The sequence below is a fragment of the Nicotiana sylvestris genome, chromosome 2, assembly GCF_000393655.2.
Source record: "Nicotiana sylvestris chromosome 2, ASM39365v2, whole genome shotgun sequence".
NCBI lineage: Eukaryota > Viridiplantae > Streptophyta > Magnoliopsida > Solanales > Solanaceae > Nicotiana > Nicotiana sylvestris.
In genome coordinates this window covers 79075277-79101931 of record NC_091058.1, presented here as the reverse complement: position 1 = coordinate 79101931, position 26655 = coordinate 79075277, and the positions used below count along the sequence as shown (strand labels likewise).

The 26655-nt window shown below is 39.8% G+C and overlaps 1 protein-coding gene across 1 annotated transcript; it reads left to right on the top strand.

Moving 5' to 3' along the window:
* Positions 1 to 12327: 12327 nt before the first annotated feature.
* On the top strand, positions 12328 to 12720 carry LOC138885124 (uncharacterized). Its single transcript, XM_070166024.1, has one exon. The coding sequence runs from the start codon at positions 12328 to 12330 to the stop codon at positions 12718 to 12720; it is 393 nt and encodes a 130-aa protein (XP_070022125.1).
* Positions 12721 to 26655: the final 13935 nt, after the last annotated feature.

The window sequence follows — 26655 nt, the reverse complement described above, 5'->3', positions numbered from 1 at the left end:
ACTTGTTTCGTCAAAATGCTTTTTTGTTGTTGTTTAAAGTATTTTTTCCTAAAGTTAAGGTGTTTAGAGCGTGTTTGGCCAAGTACTTTTTTGGTAAATAAAGTACTTTTAAAAATTTGAGGTGTTTGGGCAAAATAAAAAAAATAGTTTTGAGCAGCAGAAGAAGAAATGTTTCCGCTTTTGAAGAAAAGATACAAATTCTAGCTTTTTTCAAAAAAATAGAAGCAGAAAATTGATGTGATGACCTTATTGTTTTAAAAGTAATTTCTTCATTTCGAGGCCTTAAAAATCTCTTTCGTCATCACCTCAATTTACGTGCGCAGTCTGGGCGTGTAGCCAGAAAGCTATTATGTGAATTTGTGAAAAATGGTGAATTTTGACTTTAAAATGGATTTAAGTTGACTTCAGTCAACATTTTGGGTAAACGGATCCGGACTCGTGATTTGACGGTTCTGGAGGATCCGTATGAAAATATAGGACTTGGGTGTATGCCCAGAATCGAATTCCGAGGTCCCAAGCCCGAGAAATGAATTTTTAAAGAAAATTGTTTTCTGGAATTATTTATGAGTTTAGGAAATGAAATGAGTTTAAAACTTGATGGTATCGGGCCCGTATTTTGGTTCCGGCACCCGGTACATGTCTTATATGTTATTTAAGATAAGTTTGTGAAATTTGGCCACGGGTGTGTTTTGGATAGGCCACGGGGCAGATTTTGGACTTGGAGAATTGCAGTTTTTTAGCTGTTTCAGTGCAGGCCTGCAAGCTTCGCATTTGCAACCAGTCGTCGCAAATGCGACAAGTTGTTCGCAATTCCCAACTCGCAAATGCGAAAACTTCTTCGCAAAGTAGCCCCGGAAAACATTCAAAAGAAGAGCTCTAGGGTTGGTTCTGGAAAGGGATCGAAGAGAATGTAGTTCATTCAAGGTGCGAACTTAGGAGAAGTCTGGGTTCGCAATTGCGAACCCTGGTCGCAAATGCGACATCTACAACCTGCAATTTTATAACTCAACCGCAAATGTTTCATTTTTCACACTCTTTCAAAACCAAAACACTCTTGGTCGATTTTTCAAAGACAACTCTTCTTCCAAATTGATTGTAAGTCAGTTTTAACTCGTTTCCTTCAATCATTAACGTCTTTTCACATAATTTTAACTCAATATCAATGAATTTCATGGGAGAAATTGGGTGTTTTGGGTAGAAACTAGATTTTTTCAAAAATTGGGGATTTGGACCTCGATTTGAGGTCCGATTTCAAAACAAATTATATATTTGAGTTTGTGGGGGAATGGGTGATCAGATTCTGGTTCGAACATCGGGTTTTGACCATATGGGTCTGGAGGCGATTTTTGACTTTTTGGGTAAAACTTTAGAAAACTCATTTTCATGCATTAGAATTGATTCATTTAGCATTTATTGATGTAATTAAGTAACTTGTGGCTAGATACAAGCGAATTGGTGGTGGAATCAAGAGGTAAAGTGATAGTAGAGGCTTGAATTATGTTCGGAGCATCGAGGTAAGTGTTTGGTCTAACCCTAGCTTGAGGGATTAGGAGTTACGTCCTATTTTCTATGTGTTATTTATTCATGATTTGGAGTTGGCAGCCATTGTTCATGCATTGAAGATTTTGAGGCATTATCTGTATGGCGTGGCATGTGAGGTGTTCACGGATCACAAGAGTCTTCAGTATTTGTTTAAACAGAAGGAGATGAATCTGAGGTAGATGAGGTGGTTGGAGTTGTTGAAATACTATGATATCACCATCTTATATCACCCGGGAAAGGCCAATGTGGTGACCGATGCTTTGAGTAGAAAGTCAGCCAGTATGGGCAGTCTCGCTTATATTCCGGTAGGTGAGAGATTGCTTGTTTTGTATGTTCAGGATTTGGCCAATCAGTTCGTGAGGCTAGATGCTTCTGAGCCCAATCGTGTATTGGCTTGCACGTTCGCTCGTTCTTCTTTATTGGAGCATATCTGTGATCGGCAGTATGATGATCCCCATTTATGTGTCCTTAGGGACACAGTGCAGTGCGGAGGTGCCAAGCAGGTTACCTTAGATGATGATGGAGTTTTTAGATTGCACGGTCGAGTTTGTGTACCTAATGTGGATGGGCTCCGAGAGTTGATTTTAGAGGAGGCCCATAGCTCCCGGTACTCTATTCATCCAGGCGCCACGAAGATGTATCAGGATTTGTGGGAGCATTATTGGTGGCATAGAATGAAGAAGGATATCGTTGCATATATGGCTCGGTGTTTGAATTGTCAGCAGGTTAAGTATGAGCATCAGAGGTCTGGTGGTTTGTTTCAGAGGATTGAGCTTCCCGAGTGGAAGTGGGAGCGGATCACCATGTATTTCGTTGTTGGACTCCCGCACACTCGGAAGAAGTTCGATGCAGTATGGGTCATTGTTGATAGGCTAACCAAGTTAGCGTATTTCATTCTTGTGGCAGTCTCCTATTCATCCGAGAGGCTAGCTGGGATCTATATCCGGGAGATTGTTTGCCTTCATGGTGTGCCTGTGTATATCATTTCAAACCGAGGTACGTAGTTTACCTCGCGCTTCTGAAGAGCAGTTTAGCGAGAGTTGGGCACGCAGGTTGAGTTGAGCACAACATTTCATCCTCAGACAGACAGACAGTCCGAGCAGACCATTCAGATTTTGGAGGATATGCTCCATGCTTGTGTCATTGACTTTGGAGGCTCATGGGATCAATTTTTGCCTTTAGCAAAGTTTGCCTACAACAACAGCTACCAGTCGAGTATTCAGATGGCTCCTTATGAGGCTTTATATGGTAGGCGATGTCGGTCTCCGGTTGGATGGTTTGAGCCGAGAGAGACTCGATTGTTGGGTACGGATCTGGTTCAGGAGGCCTTGGACAAGGTTAGGATTATTTAGGATAGGCTTTGTACAGCTCAGTCCAGGCAAAAGAGTTATGCTGACCGCAAGGTTCGAGATTTGGCTTTCATGGTCGGTGAGCGGGTATTACTTCGAGTGTTGCCTATGAAGGGCGTGATGAGATTTGGGGAAGAAGGGCAAGGTTAGCCCTAGGTTTATTGGCCCGTTTAAGATTCTTGATCGAGTGGAAAAGGCGGCTTATAGACTTGCATTGCCACCGAGCTTATCAGTCGTGCATCCAATGTTTCATGTGACCATGCTTTGGAAGTATCACGACGATCCATCCCATGTGTTAAATTTCAGCACTATCCAGTTGGACAAGGACTTGTCTTATGAGAGGAGTCGGTAGCTATTCTAGACCGTTAGGTTCGTCAGCTGAGATCAAAGAGTTTTACTTATGTTAGTGTTCAGTGGAGAGGTCAGCCTCCTGAGTTATCGACCTGGGAGTCCGAGTCCGATATGCGGAGTCGTTATTCCCATCTTTTTTCCTGACTCAGGTACTTTCTTCTTCTGTCCGTTCGAGGACGAACGATTGTTTTAGAGGTGGAGAATGTGATGACCTTTTTAGGTCATCACTTGAAATTAAATTAAAATCTATATTTTTGAGGCCTTAAAAACCTCATTTAGCATCACCTTGATTTGCGTGCGCTGTCCGGGTGTGTAGCCGGAAAGCATAAATATGAAAATCTGTGAAAAATGACAAGTTTTGATTATAAAATGAGCTAATTTGACTTCGGTTAACATTTTGGGTAAACGGACCTGGACCCGTTATTCGACGGTCCTGGAGGGTCCGTAGGAAAATATGTGACTTGGGAATATGCCCGGACTCAAATTCCGAGGTCCCAAGCCTGAGAAATGAATTTTTAAAGAAAATTATTTTCTGAAATTGTTTAAAGAAATTTGAAGTGAAATTTGATTAGAACATGATGGTATCGGGCCCGTATTTTGGTTCCGGTGCCTGGTACATGTCTTATATATGATTTAAAACATTTCTATAAAATTTGGTGAAAAACGGATGTCATTTGACGTGATTCGGACCTAAATTGCTAAAGTTGATATTTTAAGAAGTTCGAGAAAATTCTATGATTTTGAGGTTTAATTCGTCGTTATTGAGGTTATTTTGGCGATTTGATCGCACGGATAAGTTTGTATGATGTTTTTGAGTTAGTACGTATGTTTGGTTAGGAGCCCCTAGGGCTCGGATGTGTTTTGGAAGGTTTCGGACTTAAGAAAAATTGCAGGTTTTCAGCTATTGGGTTTCTGGTATAGCCTTCTTCACGTTCGTGGGAGTACCCACACGAACGCGATGGGTTAATTGTTGCTGAAGGAATTTCCTTCTACGCGAACGCATAGCTCAGGTCGCAAACGCGAGGCTTTGGGGGGATATCCCTTCGCGAACGCGGTCCTGGCCACGCGAACGCGAAGGTCAAATGGGCCTGGACAGGGGGTGGGGTAATTACCCTACGCGAACGCGACCCATTGGACGCGAACGCGAGGGCTTGAGGGGATCCTTCTCCGCGAACGCGAGCCCGTTTACATGAACGCGAAGGCTTAACCAGCCTGACCCATCACGAACACGAAAGGTCTGTCGCAATCGCGAAGGGCATTTTCGCCCAGTGATTTTAAAAGCCAAAAACAGAACACTTTCAGGATTTTATAAAAAATTTCACAAACCTCTTCTTCTCCAAAGATCTTAGGCGATTTTTGAAGCATTTCTTCACCGTAATCTCTTGGGTAAGTAATCTTTAGCTTGTTTTCTTCCATTTTTATCAACACCATTATATTTCTAGGCTTAAATCATGTTCTTAAGGGTAGAAAATTAGGGATTTGGGTAGAGTTAGGGATTTTTGATTATTTGTAATTTAGACCTCATTTTGGAGTCGAATTTTGGAATTAATTATATATTCGGGCTCGTCGGTGAATGGGTAATCGGGTTTTTGTCCGAACCTCCTGTTTTCATCAAGCGGGCTCGGGGTCAATTTTTAACTTTTTGGGAAGAATGATTAGAAAGCTAAAATTAAGCATTGGAATTGGATTGTTTAGCATTTATTGATGTTATGAAGTCGATTATGTCTAGATACAATTGATTTAGAGCCGAATTCGAAAGGAAAGGCGATGTTTGAGGCTTGAGTTGGCCATGGAAGTTCAAGGTGAGTGTTTGGTCTAACCTTAGCTTAAGGGATTAGGAGTTGTGACCTATTTTCTATTTGTTTCTTGTTGAGTACGGCGTATAGGCATGGTGACGAGTATCTATATGTTGGTCACGACCGTGAGTCTGATATTGTGATTTTCATGATTTTGTTGTATTATTCATGCCTTGGTGAAGATTTCTATTTGTTGTATAAAGTTGTGGAAAGAATTGTGACTTATGAACATTGTAGAGCGTTGACTCCAGTTGTATAACGAGTTGTGAAAATATAAGTGATAATTGAAACTCTAGAGCATTGGCTCGAGTTGTGAAGTGAATTGTGAAGTAAAAGTGAGAAAGAGAAGAGATCATTATGTTGCCCTTGCCCCCCTTGCCGGGCTATTGTTGAGTTGTGGCTCCCTTGAATTGTGTTCTTAATTGATATTACGAATGCTTAGGTTGATGATTCTTTGTGTTGGGTAGGGATTATGGTTATATCTAAGGTAGTTAGGTGTCGGAACAGGTTCGGTTATAGCTGAGGTAGTTAGGTGTTGCAACAAGTTTGGTTATAGTTGTTTCTCCCCTGCCGGGACGTGATTACTTATGTTGTCGAACCCATTGCCAGGATAGTGTAGACCTTATTGATCCCTTGTTAGGACTCTTGTTATGATTGTTGTTAATATTATATGTGGATCGAGTTGCATGACACAACAATGTTATATGTGGATCGGGTTGCACGCCGCAACAATATTATATGTGGATCGGGTTGCACGCCGCAATAATATTATATGTGGATCGGGTTGCACGCTGCAACAATGATATATGTGGATCGGGTTGCGCGCTGCAACAAATGATAAATGATATGGATCGGGTTGCACACCGCAACATTGTTGATATATATTGGGATCGGATTGCGCGCCGCAACAATTATTGATACAAGTGTGTTTATTTTGGATATTAGTTTCTTTTGTTCGCTGTGAATTCTAAGTTGCCTTTAGACTGTTACTCTGGATTTGTTGTTACTAGTGGTATACCCCCGCAGTATGATTCCCTATCCCATCTTTACTTGATTATTCCTGTTTTACTTTTCGCTATATATTATATAACTGCACATGTTTATTTGATAGTCTGGTCCTAGCATCGTCACTACTTCGCCGAGGTTAGGTTGAGCACTTACCAGCACATGGGGTCGGTTGTGCTGATACTATACTCTGCACTCTTTTGTGCAGACCCCGGTGTTGTAGACTTCGACCGTAGTGAGAGTGCTGAATCTTGTTCATTAGGCGATCCGAGGTAGCCCTGCAGGCGTTCGTAGGCCTTGGCGTCTCCTTCTATCTACTTTCCTGTTTCTACATGTATTTCCAAGAGAAAATGTTGTATTTAATTCTTTCAGACCTTTATTTGTAGAATTCTTAGATCGTCTGTGAGGTCGTGACACACAATGCGACAATCTGGTTTTAGTAGGGAAAGATGAAAGGATCCGCTTGAAGCTGTTCATGAGGAGTTTGAAAGGAGATGCATTATCTTGGTACATCAGCCAAGATCCCAATAAGTGGTCAAGCTGGATAGGCATGTCATCTGACTTTATGGACAGATTCAAGTTTAATACAGAGAATGCACCAGGCGTGTTCTATATCTATAATTTGAAGAAGAAGCCCACAGAGACATTTCGCGAGTATGCTACTCACTGGAGGTCCGAAGCTGCTAAGGTCAGACCTGCCTTAGAAGAGGAGCAAATGAACAAGTTCTTTGTCCGGGCTCAGGACCTACAGTACTATGAACGGCTGATGATGATTGAGAACCACAAGTTCTCCGACATTATCAAACTAGGTGAAAGAATTGAAGAAGGTATTAAAAGTGGTATGGTTACAAATTTCGAAGTGTTGCAAGCTACGAATAAGGCTTTACAGTTCAGTGGTGTGTCCAAGAAAAGAGACGTAGGGGCTGTGATGGTTGCACAAAGGACCAAGTCTCCCCTTAAATACTAAGCTTCCCCAACACCTCTACTCACATACCAGCCAACCCCAAATTACCAAGCACCTTCATACCAAGCTCTGTCACCAACTTATCAGTCATCTCTACCTCCTACATATCAATCTACTTCACCCAGATATTCCCAACCCTCTCATGTCTACCAAACTTATAATGCTCAACCATACCACTATCAACCATTCCCTGCATGCCAAACTTTCCCTAGACCCCGACCTAATTTTGATCACAGACCTCCAAAATAATATACAACCATCGCTAAACCCATCGACCATCTATATGAGAGACTCAAAGCTACTGGTTATGTCACCCCCATCCCTGCTACAACCCTTGAGAATCCTTCTCAGTGAGTTAACCCAAACAAGTCCTGTGCATACCACTCCGGCATGAAAGGGCACACCATCGATGAATGTCGCTCCTTGAAATACAAGATACAATCTTTGATTGATAACAAGATCATTGTGGCAAAGGAACCCACTCCAAACATCCACAACAACCCTCTGTTAGACCATAAGGGTGGAGGTATCCACATGATTGAAGTAGAAGATGATTGGGATCCCGAGGGATCAATCGGGTTGATCAAAAAAGGTGATGACCCGAAGAAACCAACAATTACTCTCAATCCAATCATAGTCCAGATCCAACCGTCTGAGGACGTTGAGGTGAATATGTCTGTATCTATTGAGTTTGAAGCAACGGCATCCCCAAAGACACCGGTACTAATTGAGGTTGAATTCGTGTCTCCGGCAAATGCACCCGCACCATTTGAGGTTGCAGTCTTGCCACCCAAGGCACATGTTCCATTCGAAGTGAGGATAGCTGCACCGATCCCAGTGGTGATGTCTACCATGCCACCCTTCTATACAAATGTTGTACCCTAGGACTATACGACCGAGGCGAGAAGGAAAGTTAAGGTGAGGATTGAAGAAACTGTCGCAGCACAGGGTATGACAAGAACTGGTAGAGTCTATACCCCTGAACATCTAGCTGAATCAAGCAAGTAGGCCTCCAATCGGCCGCCCTTCATTGAGACAAGTCCGGACGACCTTTGGAGAAAATACAGGCCAAGGAATATTCGGTCATCGACCAGTTAAACAAGACACCAGCACAAATATCCATTCTCTCTTTGCTACAAAATTCTGAGACGCACAAGAATGCTTTGTTAAAGGTGCTAAATGAAGCATACATACCAAGTAACATCACTAGCGGGGAAATGGCTAATATGGTAGGACAAGTGCTGGAAAGCCATAAGATCACCATTTATGAGGACGAGCTACCACCTGAAGGGCTGGGGCACAACAAACCACTGCACATCACTCTGTAATGCGAAGATTATTTCATCACTAGAATCCTGATCGATAGAGGTTCTAGTCTTAACATTGCTCTGCTGGAAACACTCAAGAAGTTGGGTAAAGGGCTGCATGAGATAAAGGATGGAGCAATCAATGTAAAAGCCTTCGATGGTTCTCAGAGGTCCACCATTGGTGAAATTAGTTTATGCCTGCAGATGGGACCAACCTGGTTCGAGGTCGATTTTCAGGTAATAGATGTACTAGTATCTTACAACTTGCTACTGGGATGGCCATGGATTCATACTGCTGGGGCCGTAGCATCAACACTCCATCAGGCAGTAAAGTTCGAATGGAATCACCAGGAAGTGATCAATTATGGTGACAGTAGCAACCCTATATACAGTCACCAAACCATTCTGATGATTGAGGGAAGAAGGAAGCTAGGTCGATAAACTTACCACCACATTGAGCAGGTCAATGCTATCGACAAAGACAAATGGTGGGATAGCAAAATCGAGAGTATACTGAGTTGGAGTGGGTACGAACCTGGCAAAGGGCTCGACAAGAATCTCCAAGGAATCTCTAAACCCATAAAACTCAAGAAACATGGCACTACCTTCAGTTTGGGATATGAATACACCTGGGAAGAATTCAATAGTTGGCACGGTCCTTACTACCCACTAGAGCAACCAATACCGTATCTGGAGCAGACCTTACAACAGGCTGACATTATTTATGGGTCAGATGAAGAAGAAGCACTTGCAACAGTAAAGAACTTGTTTATAGATGATAGTGATATGGATTGTTGCATTATTCTCAAGGAGGAGGAGAGGAAGGCCCTTCCATACAGGATGTGAGCAGAGGGGCACATCTCAAGAATTGGACCATCAGGACAACCAAAGCCCGATGAGCCTTGGGTAGCAAGGCTAAAACAAGCATTATTCACTGTTTTATTTACTAAATGATTTTTTTTGCATTTTTCAATCCCCGCAATAAGATCTTTGATGTTCAAAATAGTTATTCAATTTATCAAAAGCATTTTTTTTATTTTTCTTACGAATTAATATTTATTGCTATTGTTTTCTCTCCTTACTTTACCAATACAATATTACTATTACTTGTCTTGATGAACCAATGACTGTGACGTGCAATGAGACAATGCAACAAATGGACATGGATTCAGAGGAAGATGACATACCTGACGAAATTGTCAAAGAAGTTGAGAACTTTGAGAACAGACCTAAGTCCAACCTGGACGAGACCGAAATTGTCAACCTAGGAGATGTAGAAAACGTCAAGGAAACGTGAATCAGCATTCACCTATCGCCATTGGAGAAGAAAGAATACACAGAATTTCTAAAGAAGTATGAGGACATATTCGCCTGGTCGTATGATGACATGACTGGTCTGAGTACGTTTATTATGGCTCACAAACTGCCGGCCGATCCAATGTGTCCACAGGTAAAGCAAAAGCTTAGAAAGTTCAAGCGTGATATGAGTTTGAAAATCAAGGAAGAGGTCACCAAGCAGATCAATGTTTAGGTTTTCAGGGTAGTAGAATACCCGACATGGTTAGCCAACATTGTGTCAGTTCCAAAGAAGGATGGGAAGGTCAGAGTCTGTGTTGACTATCGGGATCTCAATCGGGCCAGTCTGAAAGACTACTTCCCTTTCCCAAATATACACATCCTGATTGACAATTGCGCCAAGTATGAGATACAGTCATTTGTAGATTGCTTCGCTGGTTATCATCAGATCTGGATGGATAAGGAAGATGCTGAAAAAACATCTTTCATTACACTGTGGGGAATGTACTATTAGAAGATGATGTCATTCGGCCTGAAGAATGCAGGGGCCACCTACATGAGGGCCATGACTACCATCTTCTATGATATGATACACAAGGAGATAGAGGTATATGTGGATGATGTTATTATCAAATCCAAGAAGACAACTTACCATATAGAAGATATGAGGAAGTTCTTCAATAGACTGTGGAGATACAACCTAAAACTAAACCCCACAAAGTACACATTTAGGGTTCCTGCCGAGAAATTTCTTTGGGTTTATTGTGAGTCGCCGAGGAATAGAACTGGATCCATCGAAAGTCAAAGCCATTCAAGAACTACCACCACTAAGGAACAAGAATGATGTGACGAGTTTATTGGGAAGGCTTAACTACATCAGTCGATTCATAGCACAATCTACAGTTATTTGTGAGCCAATGTTTAAGATTTTAAAGAAGGATGCCGCCACCAAATGGACCGATGACTGCCAAAAGGCCTTCGAAAAAATCAAGGAGTACCTGTCAACACCACCAGTCTTAGTCCTGCCCGAGCTAGGTAGACCCTTATTACTCTACCTTGCAGTGTTAGATGAGCTTTCGGCTGCGTTCTGGGACAGCATGATAAAACAGGGAGTAAGGAACAATCCATTTATTATCTCAGTAAGAAGTTCACCCCGTACGAGGCCCGGTATTTTCTATTGGAATGCACATGTTGTGCTTTGACTTGGGTAGCTCAGAAGCTGAGACATTACTTTTGTGTCTATACTACATATCTCATATCGAGAATAGATCCCGTGAAGTACAGCTTTCAGAAGCCCATGCCCACCGGCAAGCTAGTTAAGTGGCAAATCCTGTTGAGTAAGATCGACCTTATTTACGTAACTCAAAAAGAGGTCAAGGGATAGGCACTAGCAGACCACCTTGCTGAAAACCCCGTGAATGGAGGATATGAACCCTTGAAAATGTATTTTCTTGATGAAGAGGTATCACTCATAAGAGAAGACATTGTGGAATCCTATGATGGTTGGAGAATGTTCTTCGATGGAGCAACAAACTTCAAAGGAGTTGGCATAGGAGCAATCCTAATATCAAAAACCGGTCAGCATTATCCGGTGCCTACAAAACTCAAGTTCCCTGCACCAACAATATGGCCGAGTATGAAGCCTGCATCTTAGGACTCAAAATGGCCATTGATATGAACGTTCACGAGTTGCTAGTGATTGGAGATTCATACTTGCTTATACATCAGGTACGAGGAGAATGGACGGCCAAGAACTCCAAGATACTCCCATATCTACATCATGTACATGAATTGAGAAAGAGGTTCACGAAGATGGAATTCCAGCATGTTCCCAGAAACTAGAATGAGTTCGTCGATGCATTGGCTACCCTATTATCTATTATACAGCATCCCGATAACAATTTCATTGATCCCATACCAGTGAAAATCCACAATCAGCCAGCTTATTGTGCCCATGTTGAAGAGGAAGCAGACGGAAAGCCTTGGTTTCATGATATCAAGGAATATTTGGCAAAAGGAGAGTACCTGGAGCTTGCTAATCCTACTCAGAAATGCACACTTCAGAGATTTTCCAACAACTTCTTTCACATCGAAGGAATCCTGTATAGGAGGACTCCCGATTTAGGATTATTAAGATGTGTCGACGCAAAGGAAGCATCCAAGCTACTAGAGGAAATTTATGTTGGGACCTACGGTCCACATATGAACGGTTTTGTCTTAGCAAAGAAGATACTCTGGGCTGGCTATTTTTGGATGACTATGGAGATGGACTGCATCCAGTATGTCCGGAAATTCCACCGTTGTCAGATCCATACAGACATGATAAAGGTACCTCCAAGCGAGCTTAACATAACAAGCTCATCGTGGCCGTTCGTCGCCTGGGGAATGGACGTTATTGAACCAATCAAGGCTGCTGCTTCCAACGGACACAGGTTTATCCTAGTAGCCATAGACTATTTCACCAAATCAGTCGAAGCAGCATCCTACAAGTAGTGACTAAGAAAGTCATGGCAGACTTTATCCACAACCACATTGTTTGTCGATTCGGAACTCCAGAGTGAATCATTGTTGATAATTGCTCCAACCTCAATAGCGACTTGATGAAAGCTATGTGCAAAACTTTCAAGATCAAACACAAGAATTCCACAACCTATAGACATTAAATGAATGGAGCTGTAGAAGCTACCAACAAGAATATCAAGAAGATATTGAGGAAAATGATAAAGAATCACAGACAGTGGCATGAGAAGTTATCATTTGCCCTATTATTGTATCACACCACAGTCTGCACATCAACTGGGGAAACCCCCTATATGCTGGTTTATGGTACAGAGGTTGTCATTCCCGTTGAGGTAGAAACTCCTTCCCTAAGGATCATACAAGAAGTTGAGCTCAACGACGCAAAGTGGGTAAAAAGTCGTTATGAGCAACTAGCCCTTATAGACGGAAAGAGAATGAATGCAGTATGCCATGGTCAACTCTATCAGAATAGAATGTCCAGAGCCTTTAACAAAAGAGTCAAGCCAACACAGTTCGCACTGAGATGGCTGGTGTTAAAGAAAATTTTTCCGCATCAAGATGAAGCCAAAGGGAAGTTCTCTCCCAACTGACAGGGTCCATACATGGTTCACCAGGTTTTAATTGGAGGAGCCCTCATACTTGCAAAAATGGATGGGGAAGTCTGGCCAAAGCCGATCAATTCAGATGCAGTCAAGCGTTACTATGTGTAATCTTTATGCTTTCCTCATATGATGTAAATTGAACTACGCCTAACCTGATTCCCGTTTAAGAGGGAATAAGTAGGCAGCCCTATGGGTTTGATCACAATTCAATAAAATTTCATTTTCCCCCGCAATTGAAAACTGGGGCAGAATTTTGAGGAAGACCCTCAAAATTCCAAAGCAATTTCAGTCGATCGCCACACGAGCAACAATCAGAACGTCAACCCATCAAACCGGGGTAGAATTTTAAGGAGGACCCTTAAAATTCTGTAGCAGTGGAGGTTGCAATGTCCTAAACTACGTCACAGTCGTCGGTTTATCTAAAAGCTATTTTTAATTTATGTCATACTCATACATGTTATTATTGAAACTGCTTTGTTGAGCAATGCTACCCCAATAATACAGACGGTATCACCAGATCAAAGCCGAACGAGTCAAGCAAAGCCGGCAGGGATACGAGATAACCTTCCCCTTACAAAACTCACGATTTTTCTTTGAATGTTGGCACCAGGATTGTGAAATCATTAGACATACTGTATGCCCACGGGACAAACATTGTTCAAAATACGATTCTCAGAATTGTCTCACTTACTAACATTTGCTTCAGCACACACCAGTGATGTTTTGTATGTCACAATATTCCCAGTAATCACAACGCCGCAATCTGCTATCAGCTAAGAAAACTCTATTGTCATTTGTTATCTTATTTCTTGCATAAGGCTACCATTCTTCCTTCCGAGACTAAACGCTATCTCCATCTGCATTTGCATTGCATAAGGCTAATATTCTACCTTCCAATCTGCATAAGGCTACCATTCTGCCTTGCGAGGTTAAGCTCTGCATCTGCATTGCATAAGGTTACTATTTTGCCTTCCAATTTGCATGAGGCTACAATTCTGCCTTCCGAGGTTAAGCTCTACCTCTACCTACATCTGCATTGCATAAGGAAACTATTTTTCCTACCAAATTGCATAAGGCTACCATTCTGACTTGCGAGACTAAACGTTGTCTCCATCTGCATTTGCATTGCATAAGGCTACTATTCTACCTTCCAATTTACATAAGGCTACCATTCTTCCTTTAGAGGTTAAGCTCTACCTCCACCTGCATCTGTATTGCATAAGGCTACTATTCTGCCTTCCAATCTGCATAAGGCTGCCATTCTGCCTTCTGAGGCTAAGTTTTGCCTCCAATTTTCTTCGAAAATGAGTGTTATCCCAAACATTATTTATCTCGCTTCTCTTACGAGCTAAGCTCTGCCCTTCAATTCGCAAGACTGGGCTCTGTCTTGTCTGCATCATACTACTGCATCCTTTATGGGCTGAAATATCGCCAACTCATCCAAAGGCATCATCGTTCGGAGGCACCATCTTCATAGCCCGAGAACACCATGTCATGGCCAGAGGATCTCTTTCAAACTTTTGCATATCATTATTCAAAGGCGTCATGGTTCGGAGGCACCATCCTCATAGCCTGAGAACATCATTTCATGGCCTTCGAATCCTGCATCAAACCACACATGGCCCAGGACATCATGGTCTGAGGACGCCATTCCTAACCGTCCAAAGACAACGTTCATGGTCCGACGAGAATTTGCATCATGTTTAAATTTATGCACAGTATACGCTTGTGTTGCTTCTATTTGTAGGTAAGATGGCGAGCAACGGCTATCCTAGTAGGAGCGATCCCGCTCTAGTTCCCTCAAGCCATATCAAACTTAACCCTTCCCGTAAACCGTTCACTCACCCAGCCCTAAATGTTGCGTCCGTTCTTGAAATGGCTTCATCGGTATACTCCACCGATGGATCCTGAACTACATACGGCCTGATTCCTGTAAAATTAGGGATATGTAAGCAACTCAGAAAATAGGGTGCGGCCTAAACTCTTCAAACCGTTTTGCTCGATCAAAATTGGCCATCATATCTTTACCTGACAACTCTTTCATCTTTCCCAGGTAAAGAGGGGCAGCTATTAATACCCAATTTTTCCTCAAACTATTTTTAAATTTGCATATATACCTTCAAAATAACTTTTTATAATAATTGGTATTTTTCCATAATTTTCCATATTATTAATTTATTTTTTTAATTTATTCAGTATTTTATATCCAATAATTATTCATAAATTAAATTACAAGTAATTTCAAAGTATTTCTTAGTTTAATATATCATTTTTAATCCTATTAGGGTTTAGTTATTTCACAAATTAGCCAATTTGGCTTTGTTTGGCTATAATTACAATGATTTTACAATTATAGCCTAATTGTACACTTTATGCTATTTTAATTCAATAATCAGTCATTTTACATTTTAAATATTAGTTAATTAACTTAATTTTACCTATTTAGCTTTAATTTCATTTTATCTAATTATTAGCTAGTTTTATTAATTATTTATCTAATTTTGATGGGTATTTAACAATTTGCCATTCTTATTTAAATTATAGCCTAATTAAAACCTGGTCAAAATTAAATAACCCACCAGACCCAAGCCCAATGCACCATACCACCCAGACCAATCCCTCACTCAATCCCAACCGTTGATTAATTTCAATCAACGGTCCAGATCCACCTTACCATAATTAAACCCTAAGACTATCCCCTCTCCCTCTCTCATTCTCTCTCAACTAGTCTTTCTATCTCCCTCTCTCTATCTCTGGTTCTCTCTATAACTTTCTCTTTTCCCCTCCTCTCCGATGGATACTGTCCACCTTCTCCGTCCACCTCCCTCGCCAGAAACCATGGCCTCTCATCATCTCCTGGCCTCTGCTTCACCCCACGCCGGTTTGACACTACCCTAACGTCCTTAGATGAATATTGAGCGGTTCAACTCCTACCCATGGTCCTTCATGCCATTTTTCGGCCACCTCCGGCCGTTTGAGTAAGATCTATGACTTTTCCGGCTAAAACCAGTAACATTTTAAGGTTTTCTCATCTTCTCTGGGTTCTTTGAAACCCTAACTCTTAAGACTTTCCGATTTCTTTTAGATCTATCCTAGATCTGTGTATATTATGATATTTTGTTGTTTTCCTCAATGGTTATTTCAATTTTTCTAAAGTAACTCTTCATCTTCGAACTAGGGTTCTTAAACACCTTTTCAAAAATGCTTTGTTCTGATTTTTTTTTTTTGGTATTAATATACGACTCTCACTATGTTTAAACGTTTGTTTGAGCCTTCTTCTTTATCCGAGTTATTATGTTGAAAACCCTAATTTTTGGCTTTAGTTTTGGATTCTGAGTTCGTCTTTACTGTTTGTTCATTCGATTTGTCTGTATGTTTGATTCTCATGAATACGCTTTGATTAATTAGAGTATTTTATGATTTTCACCCTAGTAATGTCTTATTAAGGTTTCCGATCTGGTTCTTCCTGTTTATACGCCATTTATTGGTTTATTCATGGAAGTCTATACTATTTACCTTAATATAGTACCATTTTCGATTCGTGAATCCTTGATTTACTGTGTTGATACCCTCATATTGATTTTTAGCTATTCTTTTCCTATTTTCATAACCCTTAAATTATATTTTTACCTTATTATGTGGTTGACTGTATTATTAATTGATTCCTACTGTTATTTCCTTAATTAGACTCTTGTGTATCTATCCCTAATTACATATTATGTACCTCTGTTGTTTGAATTCTTTCCTTATTTATTACCTGCTTTCTACCATTGGTAAATTACTCCCTTGATTAAGGGAAACTTGGCTGATTTTCCTTCTTAATTGATTCTGCAGTTCTATAACTGCTGAACAGTTGATTCTTGCCTTATTTTACCTAGCTTTCAAACTATTATATATACTCTCTTCTCTTTTCAATACACATATGAACATAGTAGTTCAAAAACCCTCTCTCACACAAAGAGAAAACATTCTTCTTCTCTCTCTCTTTTATCTAGTTATTTGCTATTGTTCTAAGTCAGTCGGCTGCAAGCCAAGGCTGATTACTCTACTCTCTTGCCCCCTCACTTTGTGGTTTATTTCTTTACTGGTATGTTCTGATTTCAATTCAAGCTTCAAAACAATGTGTTTCTTTTACTGCTTCATTTCATTTTGTTTCTTGTATGTTTTCACTTATGGTCCTGTTAATTCAACTTGTAATTGATATGTTTACTTCTGAATGTCTCCCCTCTCTTAGACTCATCATATTTATAAAATTGTTATTCCCCTTCCTAATATACCCGAATGTGGCCCTTCTTTACTTTTGTTTACTTTGATTTCTAGCATGAACCTCTTTGTGCAAAAAATAGTTGGTTATCCTCAAGTTATATGATCCCTGTGTTAAATCTAAGGTTCTCTAACCCCTTTAGCATATTGTTGATTTTATACTTAAGTACTCCTGCAACTATATATTTACTTATGTGGCCTATGTGTCCCCAAATCCTACTACCTCTGTTTGTGGTTGCTGAATCTGCCTTGGTCTTATGTTCCCTGGTTATGTGTGAACCTGTTTTGGGTGCTATGTTTGGACTATTACTCTGCTCTCTTTTCAAAACTACCCTATTGAACAACTTCCCCTGTTGTTTTACAAAACTATTTCAAACAAGTCTTTCAAACTTTTTTCCTGCTTAAATCTTTTCAACACTATGACAAGCACTCTCACTCTACTCTTAGACTACTAAGTTCTACCCCTTTTGGACACGCAAAAGCTGGCCTTTCCATACTGCACTTACTCTGTCTTGGCTATGAAATCTGGGTGTGAGCATTGCCCGGGATCCTTTGAGGTCCTTAGGGAACTTTTACATACCCGGATATGAGAAAGACTATGGTACAATCTTGGCATTTGAGGTGATTTATTACATAACTCAGAGAGGAAGTCCTAATCAGGTGCTGGAAATCTGGGCCTGTTTTCAGGCTCTCTATAGTGTAAAATTTTATTTTTCTTTTTCTACTTATGTAATTCATTTCAGTATTGGTCTGTAATAATCTGTTGTAAACAAGTATTGGGGTTGGCTAGTGAAAAGTGGAGGATAGTTATATATGCTATCAACATCAATAGGTAGAAACCATGTCTTAGGTTTATAGTTCCTATATGCGCATTAGAATCCATGTGTAAGATCAACCCATTCAAAGCATGTCATGCATTAGACACCATGTTCTTAGGTTTACCATTTCAGCATCTCATTTGGCATCACTTTACCACTTAAAATCCTGCTTTAGGCTAAACAACAGCATCAACATAAAATTGTTGCTCATGCACGTCTTGAAGTCATGTTGTAACTCTTCGGGCATTTAGAAATCATGTTTTAGGGAATTTTGCAATCATTTTTCATTCTCATATGTGCACGCTATATACCCTATTTTAGGATCTTGTTCACACTCGCTAATCACGCCTAGTTAAATTACTGATGCATGAAAACGGACATAAAAACAGTCTCATGTTTGATTATCATGTTTAAGTGAAACTGGTCACAATCCCTGCATGTCTTTGCACGTTTAGAACAGTATGCTTTAGGTAAAATAACTTCCAAACTTTTTTTAATATTATTTTACGCGTAGGCAAGTCTTAGGTAATCAACATTAAAATAAATCCAGAACCATCTTTATGATTAATGTTTAATTGTTAGCATATTAAAATCAGTAGGCAAGCTTGATTAGGACTTCTTCTCTGAGTCATGTTATAAATCTGACTCTGCTGTTATCACTTAGATACCATGCTTAGGATTTGAATTTAGACCTTAATTGTGTATAAGTCATGTTGTTTATGTGTGCTGTGCGTGGAGCTATATCTAAGCCTTTCACTGGTCTTCCATGCTCCCCTTAATTGAAGTCCTACTTGTTTATTATATGTCGCCTTAGTAGTTTACCTTTAAAACTTGAGGGTCTACCTAGAACCCCTTTTATAGGATATGGTCCTAAATTCCTCTGGGACTGATAGGAAGGGACATGTAACAGCATGCAATCGGGGTCGAGACCAACCCTCGCTTTAATTACCTTCACGGGGTGGGAAAGGGTAGAAATGGATATGATAACCGGTGCGCTAATACCACGTGTAGACCCTCTTTGAGAAATGTCATACTGGGTATTGCATTGATGTGATCCATATTTTAGACAAACTTAAAACACCCCTTTACATTCACAAATATGCTTAGATTGTAATTCTTTTTTCTTGCTTTTCATTAATTGTTTTCTTTTCAAACACTTGTGTATTTAAACTTAAATCCCCTACTATTTGAGCCATAATTTACAAATTGTACAAATTCACAAAAATTGTCTGGCTGGGAACCACACTAGTGGATCCTGAGGGTTGCCTAACACCTTCCCCTTAGGATAATTTCAATCCCTTACCCTGTCTCTGGTTACCAAACGTAGTTATAAATGAACCCTATAGGTGCCCTAACGTACCTTAAATCGTTAGGTGACGACTCTTCAAAAATGCAAACCCCCTTTCCCAAAGGGAAAGAGTTGTCCCGACTAAAAATGTCATAAACCCGATTTCGCGAGAAAAAGGGGGTGCGACACCCCTGAGACTCAAGCATAGTAGAATTTTTCTTTCTAATAATTCCCTCAGTAGCAATAGCCAACATATTTTCTATGGCATCCATCTCTTGAGATTCCATAGGAGCAACAACAGAAGAGATAGGAGTACATGTAGACTGATCAAAGTTTTCCTTAGAACCCTAAGCACTTTCTAGACTGATCGATGAAGTTTTTTCTACCGATGGAGACTCATTCTTTTCCTCTAGAACTGAAATGTCATCTTTACTTTGTTCTTTGAGTGTCTTAGGCAACAAGGGAGAGAAGCTTTCATTCTTAGGATTGTCTGAGTTCTCAACACTTAGAGGAAGAGTAGAGTCAGAGGGAGTAGAGAGAGGGATGGAGGGTGAAGGAGAAATTAGTTTAGGGTTTTCTATTTGAACAATGGTGGAATAAAGTACGACTGGTGTTGTTTCTATAGGAGAAGACTAAAGGTTTTTCTCTTCAGTGGTAGGAGAGATTGTTTGATCCTCAGCCATGGTAGAGGAGTTTGCTTGAAGGTTCTCGAGAGACTGAGGAGGACAAAGATGGTCGTTCAAATTTTTTTTTTGGGAGTCAGAGGGTTATAATGAGGTGAATGGCAATTATGAAGGAAATAGAAATGGGTTTTGAAATGGGTTTGTGGGAAGATGCAACATTTTAGAGGGAAATGAAAGAATTTGAACAAAAAGACGTGACATATAGAGTCTGAAAAGGTTGATTATCTGGCATTATTTTTCTTTTCTTTTGAGATGTGTATCAGAAAATCAAAAGACTACTAACATGTGGCATAAGAACCAGGTTCCTGACCAGTCTTTAAAAATGCTCAACCTTCTTTTACCGCTCATAAATTGCTTCAACAGCTTTTATAATCATCATGCGTTAACGGTATAGGAGTGACTTAGACTTGGCCAGAAAATACTTTAGCAAATTTTACATGTATGTTATTTTCATAACCATATGGTAGGAATCAAGTTCTCAATTAGGCTTTATTAGCCCCAGTGCCAGCTTGTTTCACTCAAAGTGTTCTCTGCTCAGGGTTTTGGTGAAGATATCTGCAATTTGGTTTTCTGTGCTGCAAAACATCATACAGATATGCCCATTTTCCACATTGTCTTTGATAAAATAATGTCTCACATCAATGTGGTTGGTTCTTTTGTGTAGGACTGGATTTTTGGTCATGTTTAGTGCACTTGTGTTATCACATAGAAGAGGTACACAGTCAGTGTACACTCCAAAGTCTTCCAACTGATGTTTGATCCATAGATGTTGAGCACAACAGGAGGCTGTAACAACATATTCTGCTTCAGCTGTTGACAGAGCTACTGTATTTTGCTTTCTTGTGCCCCATTAGATAATACATGATCTTAAGAAGTGAGTCATTCCAGATGTGCTTTTCCTATCCACAAGATAACCTGCATAATCAGCATCAACATACCCAATAAGATTATAATTATCACCTGAAGGGTAGTACAGAACCAGGTCCTATGTTCCCTTAATATATCTCGGGATTCTTTTGGCAGCCTTTAGATGAGATTCCTTGGGGTTTGACTGAAACCTTGCACATAGTCCCACACTGAAGATAGAGGAGAGATCCAATAATGCCTCTATACATTGTTTGATTCATAGAAGAGCTAGATTCGTCCATGTCAAGTCGAGTAGCAGTGGTAATGGGAGTGTCAATCACTTTTGATGCTTCCATGTCAAACCTATTCAGAAGCTCTTTGATATACTTCTGTTGACTAATGAATGTTCCCTTTGTGGAATGCTTCCCTTGAAGACCCAAAAATAAATTCAACTCACCCATCATGCTCATCTCAAACTCATTTCCCATGAATTTTATAAATTCCTCACATAGTGAATCAGCTGTTGACCCAAAAATAATATCATCAACATATACCTGAACAATGAGCAGGTTCCTCCCTCATTTCTTCAGAAACAAAGTGTTGTCAATTCTTCCTCTTGCAAAACCATTTTCTTAGAGAAACTTTGACAATCTCTCATACCAAGCTCGAGGATCCTGCTTCAACCCATACAGTGCCTTGTCCAATTTGAACACATATTCAGGGTGTTCATGACATTCAAAACCTGGAGGTTTCTTTACATTGACTTCTTCCTTGAGGAAACCATTCAGAAATGCACTTTTGACATCCATTTGGAACAGTGTGAATTCCATATGTGATGCAAAGGCAATGAGGATTCTGATAGCTTCCATACGAGCAACTAGAGCAAAAATATCATAATAATCAATTCCTTCCTCCTGATTGTAGCCTTGGACCACCAATCTTGCCTTATTCCTTGTAGTGTTTCCATGTTCATCAAGCTTATTCCTGAATACCCACCTGGTCCCTATGATGGTCCAATATGAGGGTCTAGGTACCAGGTGTCATACTTTGTTCTTTTCGAATTGATGCAACTCATCTTGCATGGATGTGATTAGTCTACATCTTTAAAGGCTTCCTTAATGTTTTTGGGCTCTATTTGGGAGAGAAATGCTGAGTAGGCAAGTGAATTTCTGGCTTTTAATCTGGTTTGGACACCTGAATCCAGAGGAGTAATTATGTTGTCGAGAGGATAGGAGATTTTGTGTTTCCAGTTGGGCACTTGAATTTCATAAGTAGAGGAGCGGGATAAGTCTGACTGCTTCCCTTATATCCTTCTTTATGCTACCTGTGGAGTACTTTGAACTGCATCAACCACTCTTTCTTCAGCTTTAGTGGTTGTAATTATAGTACCTGGTTCCTTTTTGGCTGATGAGAAAGTGATTGCATTGTCTTCACCTGTCTCCTTCACTTGACTTATCATATCTACCTTTCTATTTGCCATATCAATGACCTCTCCTAGAACTAGTAGAGGCTCCTCATCTTGATCAACCTTCTTGCTCTTCTCACTGGAGAGATAGGACTCGTCAAAGATTGCGTGTATACTCTCCTCAACACACTGAGTCCACCTATTGTATACCTTGTAGGATTTACTTTGAGAAGAGTACGCCAAAAATATTCCTTCATCACTATTGGCATCAAATTTTCCAAGTCGATCCTTTCCATTGTTGAGAACATAACATTTGCACCAAATTGTTCTTAAGTGAGCCAGCTTGGGATTCCTTCCATTTAACAACTCATAGGGAGTTTTGTTCAAGAGAGACCTAATCATGTGCCTGTTCACCAAGTAGAAGGCAGTGTTGATAGCTTCAGCCTAGAAGTTATAGCAATCCCACTATCAATCAGCATTGTTCTTGCCATTTCTTTAAGGGTTTTGTTCTTCCTTTCCATAACTCCATTTTGTTGTGGTGTTCTTGGGGCTGAGAAGTTGCGGGGTGATGCCATTCTCATTGTAGAATTCATCAAACTTAGCATTGCAAATTCTGTTCCATGATCTGAACTAATGCATGCTACTTTTGATTCCATCTTCACTTGAATTTTCTTCACAAAGGCTACAAAAACTTCAAAGGTCTCATCTTTTGTTCTAAGGAACAGAGTCCAAGTGAATCTGGAATAGTCATCCACTATCACAAAAATGTATCATTTTCCTCCCCTACTTGGCACTCTTATAAGACCACATAGATCCATATGAAGGAGATCAGATCAGATGGTTTTGAGGTGCTGACATCCTTCTTTGGCTTGAATGAGGATTTCACATGCTTTCCTCTAGCGCAGGAATCACAAACTTTGTGCTCATTGAACTTTGACATGGGAAAACCACGAATAGGTCCCTCTGAACCAACTTGTTCAGTAGAGAGAAGCTTGCATTCCCCAGCCTTCTATGCCACAATTCAGCATCATCATTAACTTTTTTCAGGCAGCTCAAATCACCACTTTGTAGGGACTCGAAATCAGCAATGTAGATATTCTTGTATCTTTTGGCCACAAGTACCACTTCACTAGTTACTAGATTTGTAGTTGTGCATATCTTTGACAAGAACTCCACCTTGTTTCCTTTATCACATATTTGAGAAACACTCAAGAGACTGTGCTTAAGACCATTGACATAGTACACATTCTCAATTGAGTAAGTGAGTGAGTTTCTAGATTATTTATAATTTCCTTTAAATCAACCACACAAACTACCAAGTCATCTCTAGTTTTCTCATCATCTCCTAACTCCATAGTTAAGGCATCCTTATCATTTACAAGACTATGGTAAGTATCAATTAACACATTAGCTAATGACATGAGCTTTTTAGGAGATTAGGACTTCAGGTTTCTCTGAACATCCCAAAAATTTACCTCATCATTGTCATCATCTTCATCATTATCTAATTGAGTCATCAAAGCAAACATTGAGTCATACTCATTTGCTTCACTTTCAACTGCAATCATTGAGATGTCACCTGCATCATCTTCTTTTTCAGACTCGCTGGAAGAATTTCCCCATGCTGCAAGAGCTTGCTTTATAACATTGTCAGCGGCGTTCTTTCTTTTAAAGCGTTTATCAGGAATCGGGTTCCTCTTGGCTGCTTTTTTAGAGTTCTGTTTGAAGTGTTCTTGCTTAAGGAGAGGAAAATCTTTGATGAAATGCCCTGGCTTTCCACACTTATGACAGAGGTCACAATTCTTTGGCTTGATGGGACTACCCCTCTTTGGTATACCTCCATTCCTTCGAACCATTTTTAAAACCTTCTGGTTAAGTAGGCCATGTCACTATCCTCGCCACTTGAGTCATTGCTTTATGCCTTGAGTACCAGGTTCTTTTCCTTCTTTGGTTCTCTTCTTTCGCTGTCCTTCTTCTTCTTCATTTCATAGGTTTTCAGATTCTCAATCAGCTCATCTATAGTCAGCACCTGCAAATCCTAATGGCATTCACTTTACTCTCCCAGGAACTGGGCAAAACACTAAGAATTTTCCTCACGAGCTTGTTCCTATGAATGATTTCACCAAGCGAGTGTAGCTCATTTATTATGGAAGTGAATTGAGTGTGCATATCTTGAATGGATTCATCGTCCTTCATTTTGAAGAGCTCATACTCAGTGGTGAGCATGTCAATCATAGATTTCATTACTTGAGTCGTTCCTTCGTGTGCTGTTTGTAAAGCTTTCCATATCTCATTGGCAGATTGGCAAGCTGAAATCCTGTTGTATTCATTAGGACATATACCATACACCAAAATTTTCTTGGCACAAATTTTTTTCTCCACAGCCTTCCTATCAGTATCATTGTATTCTTTCCTCGTCTGAGGCACTATCACAGCAGGATCTCAAACCTTTTTTGTAGGGACATAAGGACCATCACATATAACATCCCACAACTCTGAATCTTCACCCATGATAAAGTCATGTATCCTTGTCTTCAACCACCTATAATATTGGCCATTGAACCTGGGTGGTCTGTAGGTAGACTGACCCTTTTCGAAGTTTGGTGGAGTAGTCATGAGGATCCTTTCTAGGTGTTAACCTGATAGAATCCACTCTGATACTAATTGATAGAATATATGAGTCCACTAAACTATATAGAGACCAGGTACTATATAGGTTTCCACACATAAGTCTAACTTGTAGTATTGCAATAGTAAGTAAATTGAACAGGGAACTTTTACGTGAAAAAATTCCTACTCAAGAGGATCAAAAAACCATGACCTACATTGGTAGTATTTTAACTTCACAATGAGCAATCTTTAGATTACAACATATGCAACCAAGGAATTAAACTCTTAATCCTTCACTAACTTGTAATACACCTATTACAAGCCACTTTGCAATACACCTATTACAATGACTTCAACTCATGACTAACTTTAGTCACGACACAAACACTAAGGGTTTATGGTTTTCAAAGTGTTCCTAATTAAAGCTTCTAGATAAGTAAAGTAGGAATTTCAATGAAGAACAATTACAAAGTTATAACTCAACTAAGGACATACAAGAGACTTGTTATAGGAACTGGTCCGTAGTGGTGTTGTACTTTGTTCTTGATGCACTTGAGAATTTAATGCTTGATTGTTAGATGGTTGGAATGCTTGAATAAATTCTTAAGTGTTCAAGTAATGTTTTTTTGTAATGTTTATTCTTTATACAACTTGGATGACATCACTTGAATGATGTAGTCACTTGGTTGGTACAAGGTCCTTCCCAATAAGAAGTGACAGCTGCATTGTGCTGCACTGTTTGTATGTTCAGTGTCGGCACTCACTTTCCAGCTATAGAGAGTTGACTTCTTACTGTTGTCAGGGGAACCCAAAGGGATCAGGTCCCTATGTTGATTCTTTATTTTCTGAAGTCATAGCAGCTCACATAAGCTTGAGTTCGTTGGTTGAATTGTGTACCAAGTGTATCAGCTTCCTTATCCGGTTCTTTGACAATAACTTTGTTAGATAATCAAAATATGAAGCTAAAGAACTATAAACCCATCAAAATACGTATCAATTATGAGTTAATTTATGTATTATTCTATGAGATAATGAAATTATTAAGACTAGAATTGTACTTATTCAGTAGTTAGCTATCATTGTTACTTTAGTCAGTTATTGTTAGTTGTTAGTTAATGCTTAGCTATCTATTAGCTTTCATTTTAGGATTAGTTAGTTAGCTTAGTGCTCAGTCAGTTCTCACTATATATAAGAACTACTGTGCAACATAATTGAGTTTGAGTTTTACTTTTCTCAAGTAGAGACTCACTCTCTGTTTCTCCTTTTTTCAGCCGATATACTGGAAGCTTCTAACTGCTTTCTCCTTTGTAGCTGCAAAACTTTCTAATCTTGAATTCCAAAGCTTGACATGGTATCAGAGCAGTTATCACGACTAAGTGATCCACAAAATTGAATTGCACAGGGTACTGCATTCTTCGTGCTCAAAATTAGGGTTCATTTTGGTGCGATATCAATTCTCAAGCGAATGAATAAATCGAAGCTACACTCATTCAATTAAGGGTCTATGCAGCTTTATTCACTCGTTCAATCGGTGTTTCTTCTCTTTCATTTTCTGCTTTGAGCTAAACTAATCATGGCGATAGACGACCCAAATACAAAATTTACGATTGTGACAACAATAGAGATCTAATCGGCAATCGATGTAAGTAGTCCGCTTTATATTCATCCTTCTAACAGTCCTGAACTGGTTTTTGTTCTAGTTCCTTTTGATGGGCTAGGATATCGTTCATGGAGGAGAGGTGTAATGAGGGCCCTCTCTATTAAGAGCAAATTAGGTTTCATCACTAGGGAATGTAAAAAAGCTAATTCGAAGTCGATAAATTTTAGACAATGGGAGAGATGTGACGATATGGTAACTTCATGAATTTTGAATTCACTTGCTAAAGAAATTGTAGATAGCGTAGAGTATGTGAATAGTTCAGTTGAATTGTGGAGAGAACTTGAAGATCGTTATGATCAAATAAATGGGGCAAAATTATACCAGATCCAAAAGGCAATTAATGATTTGAG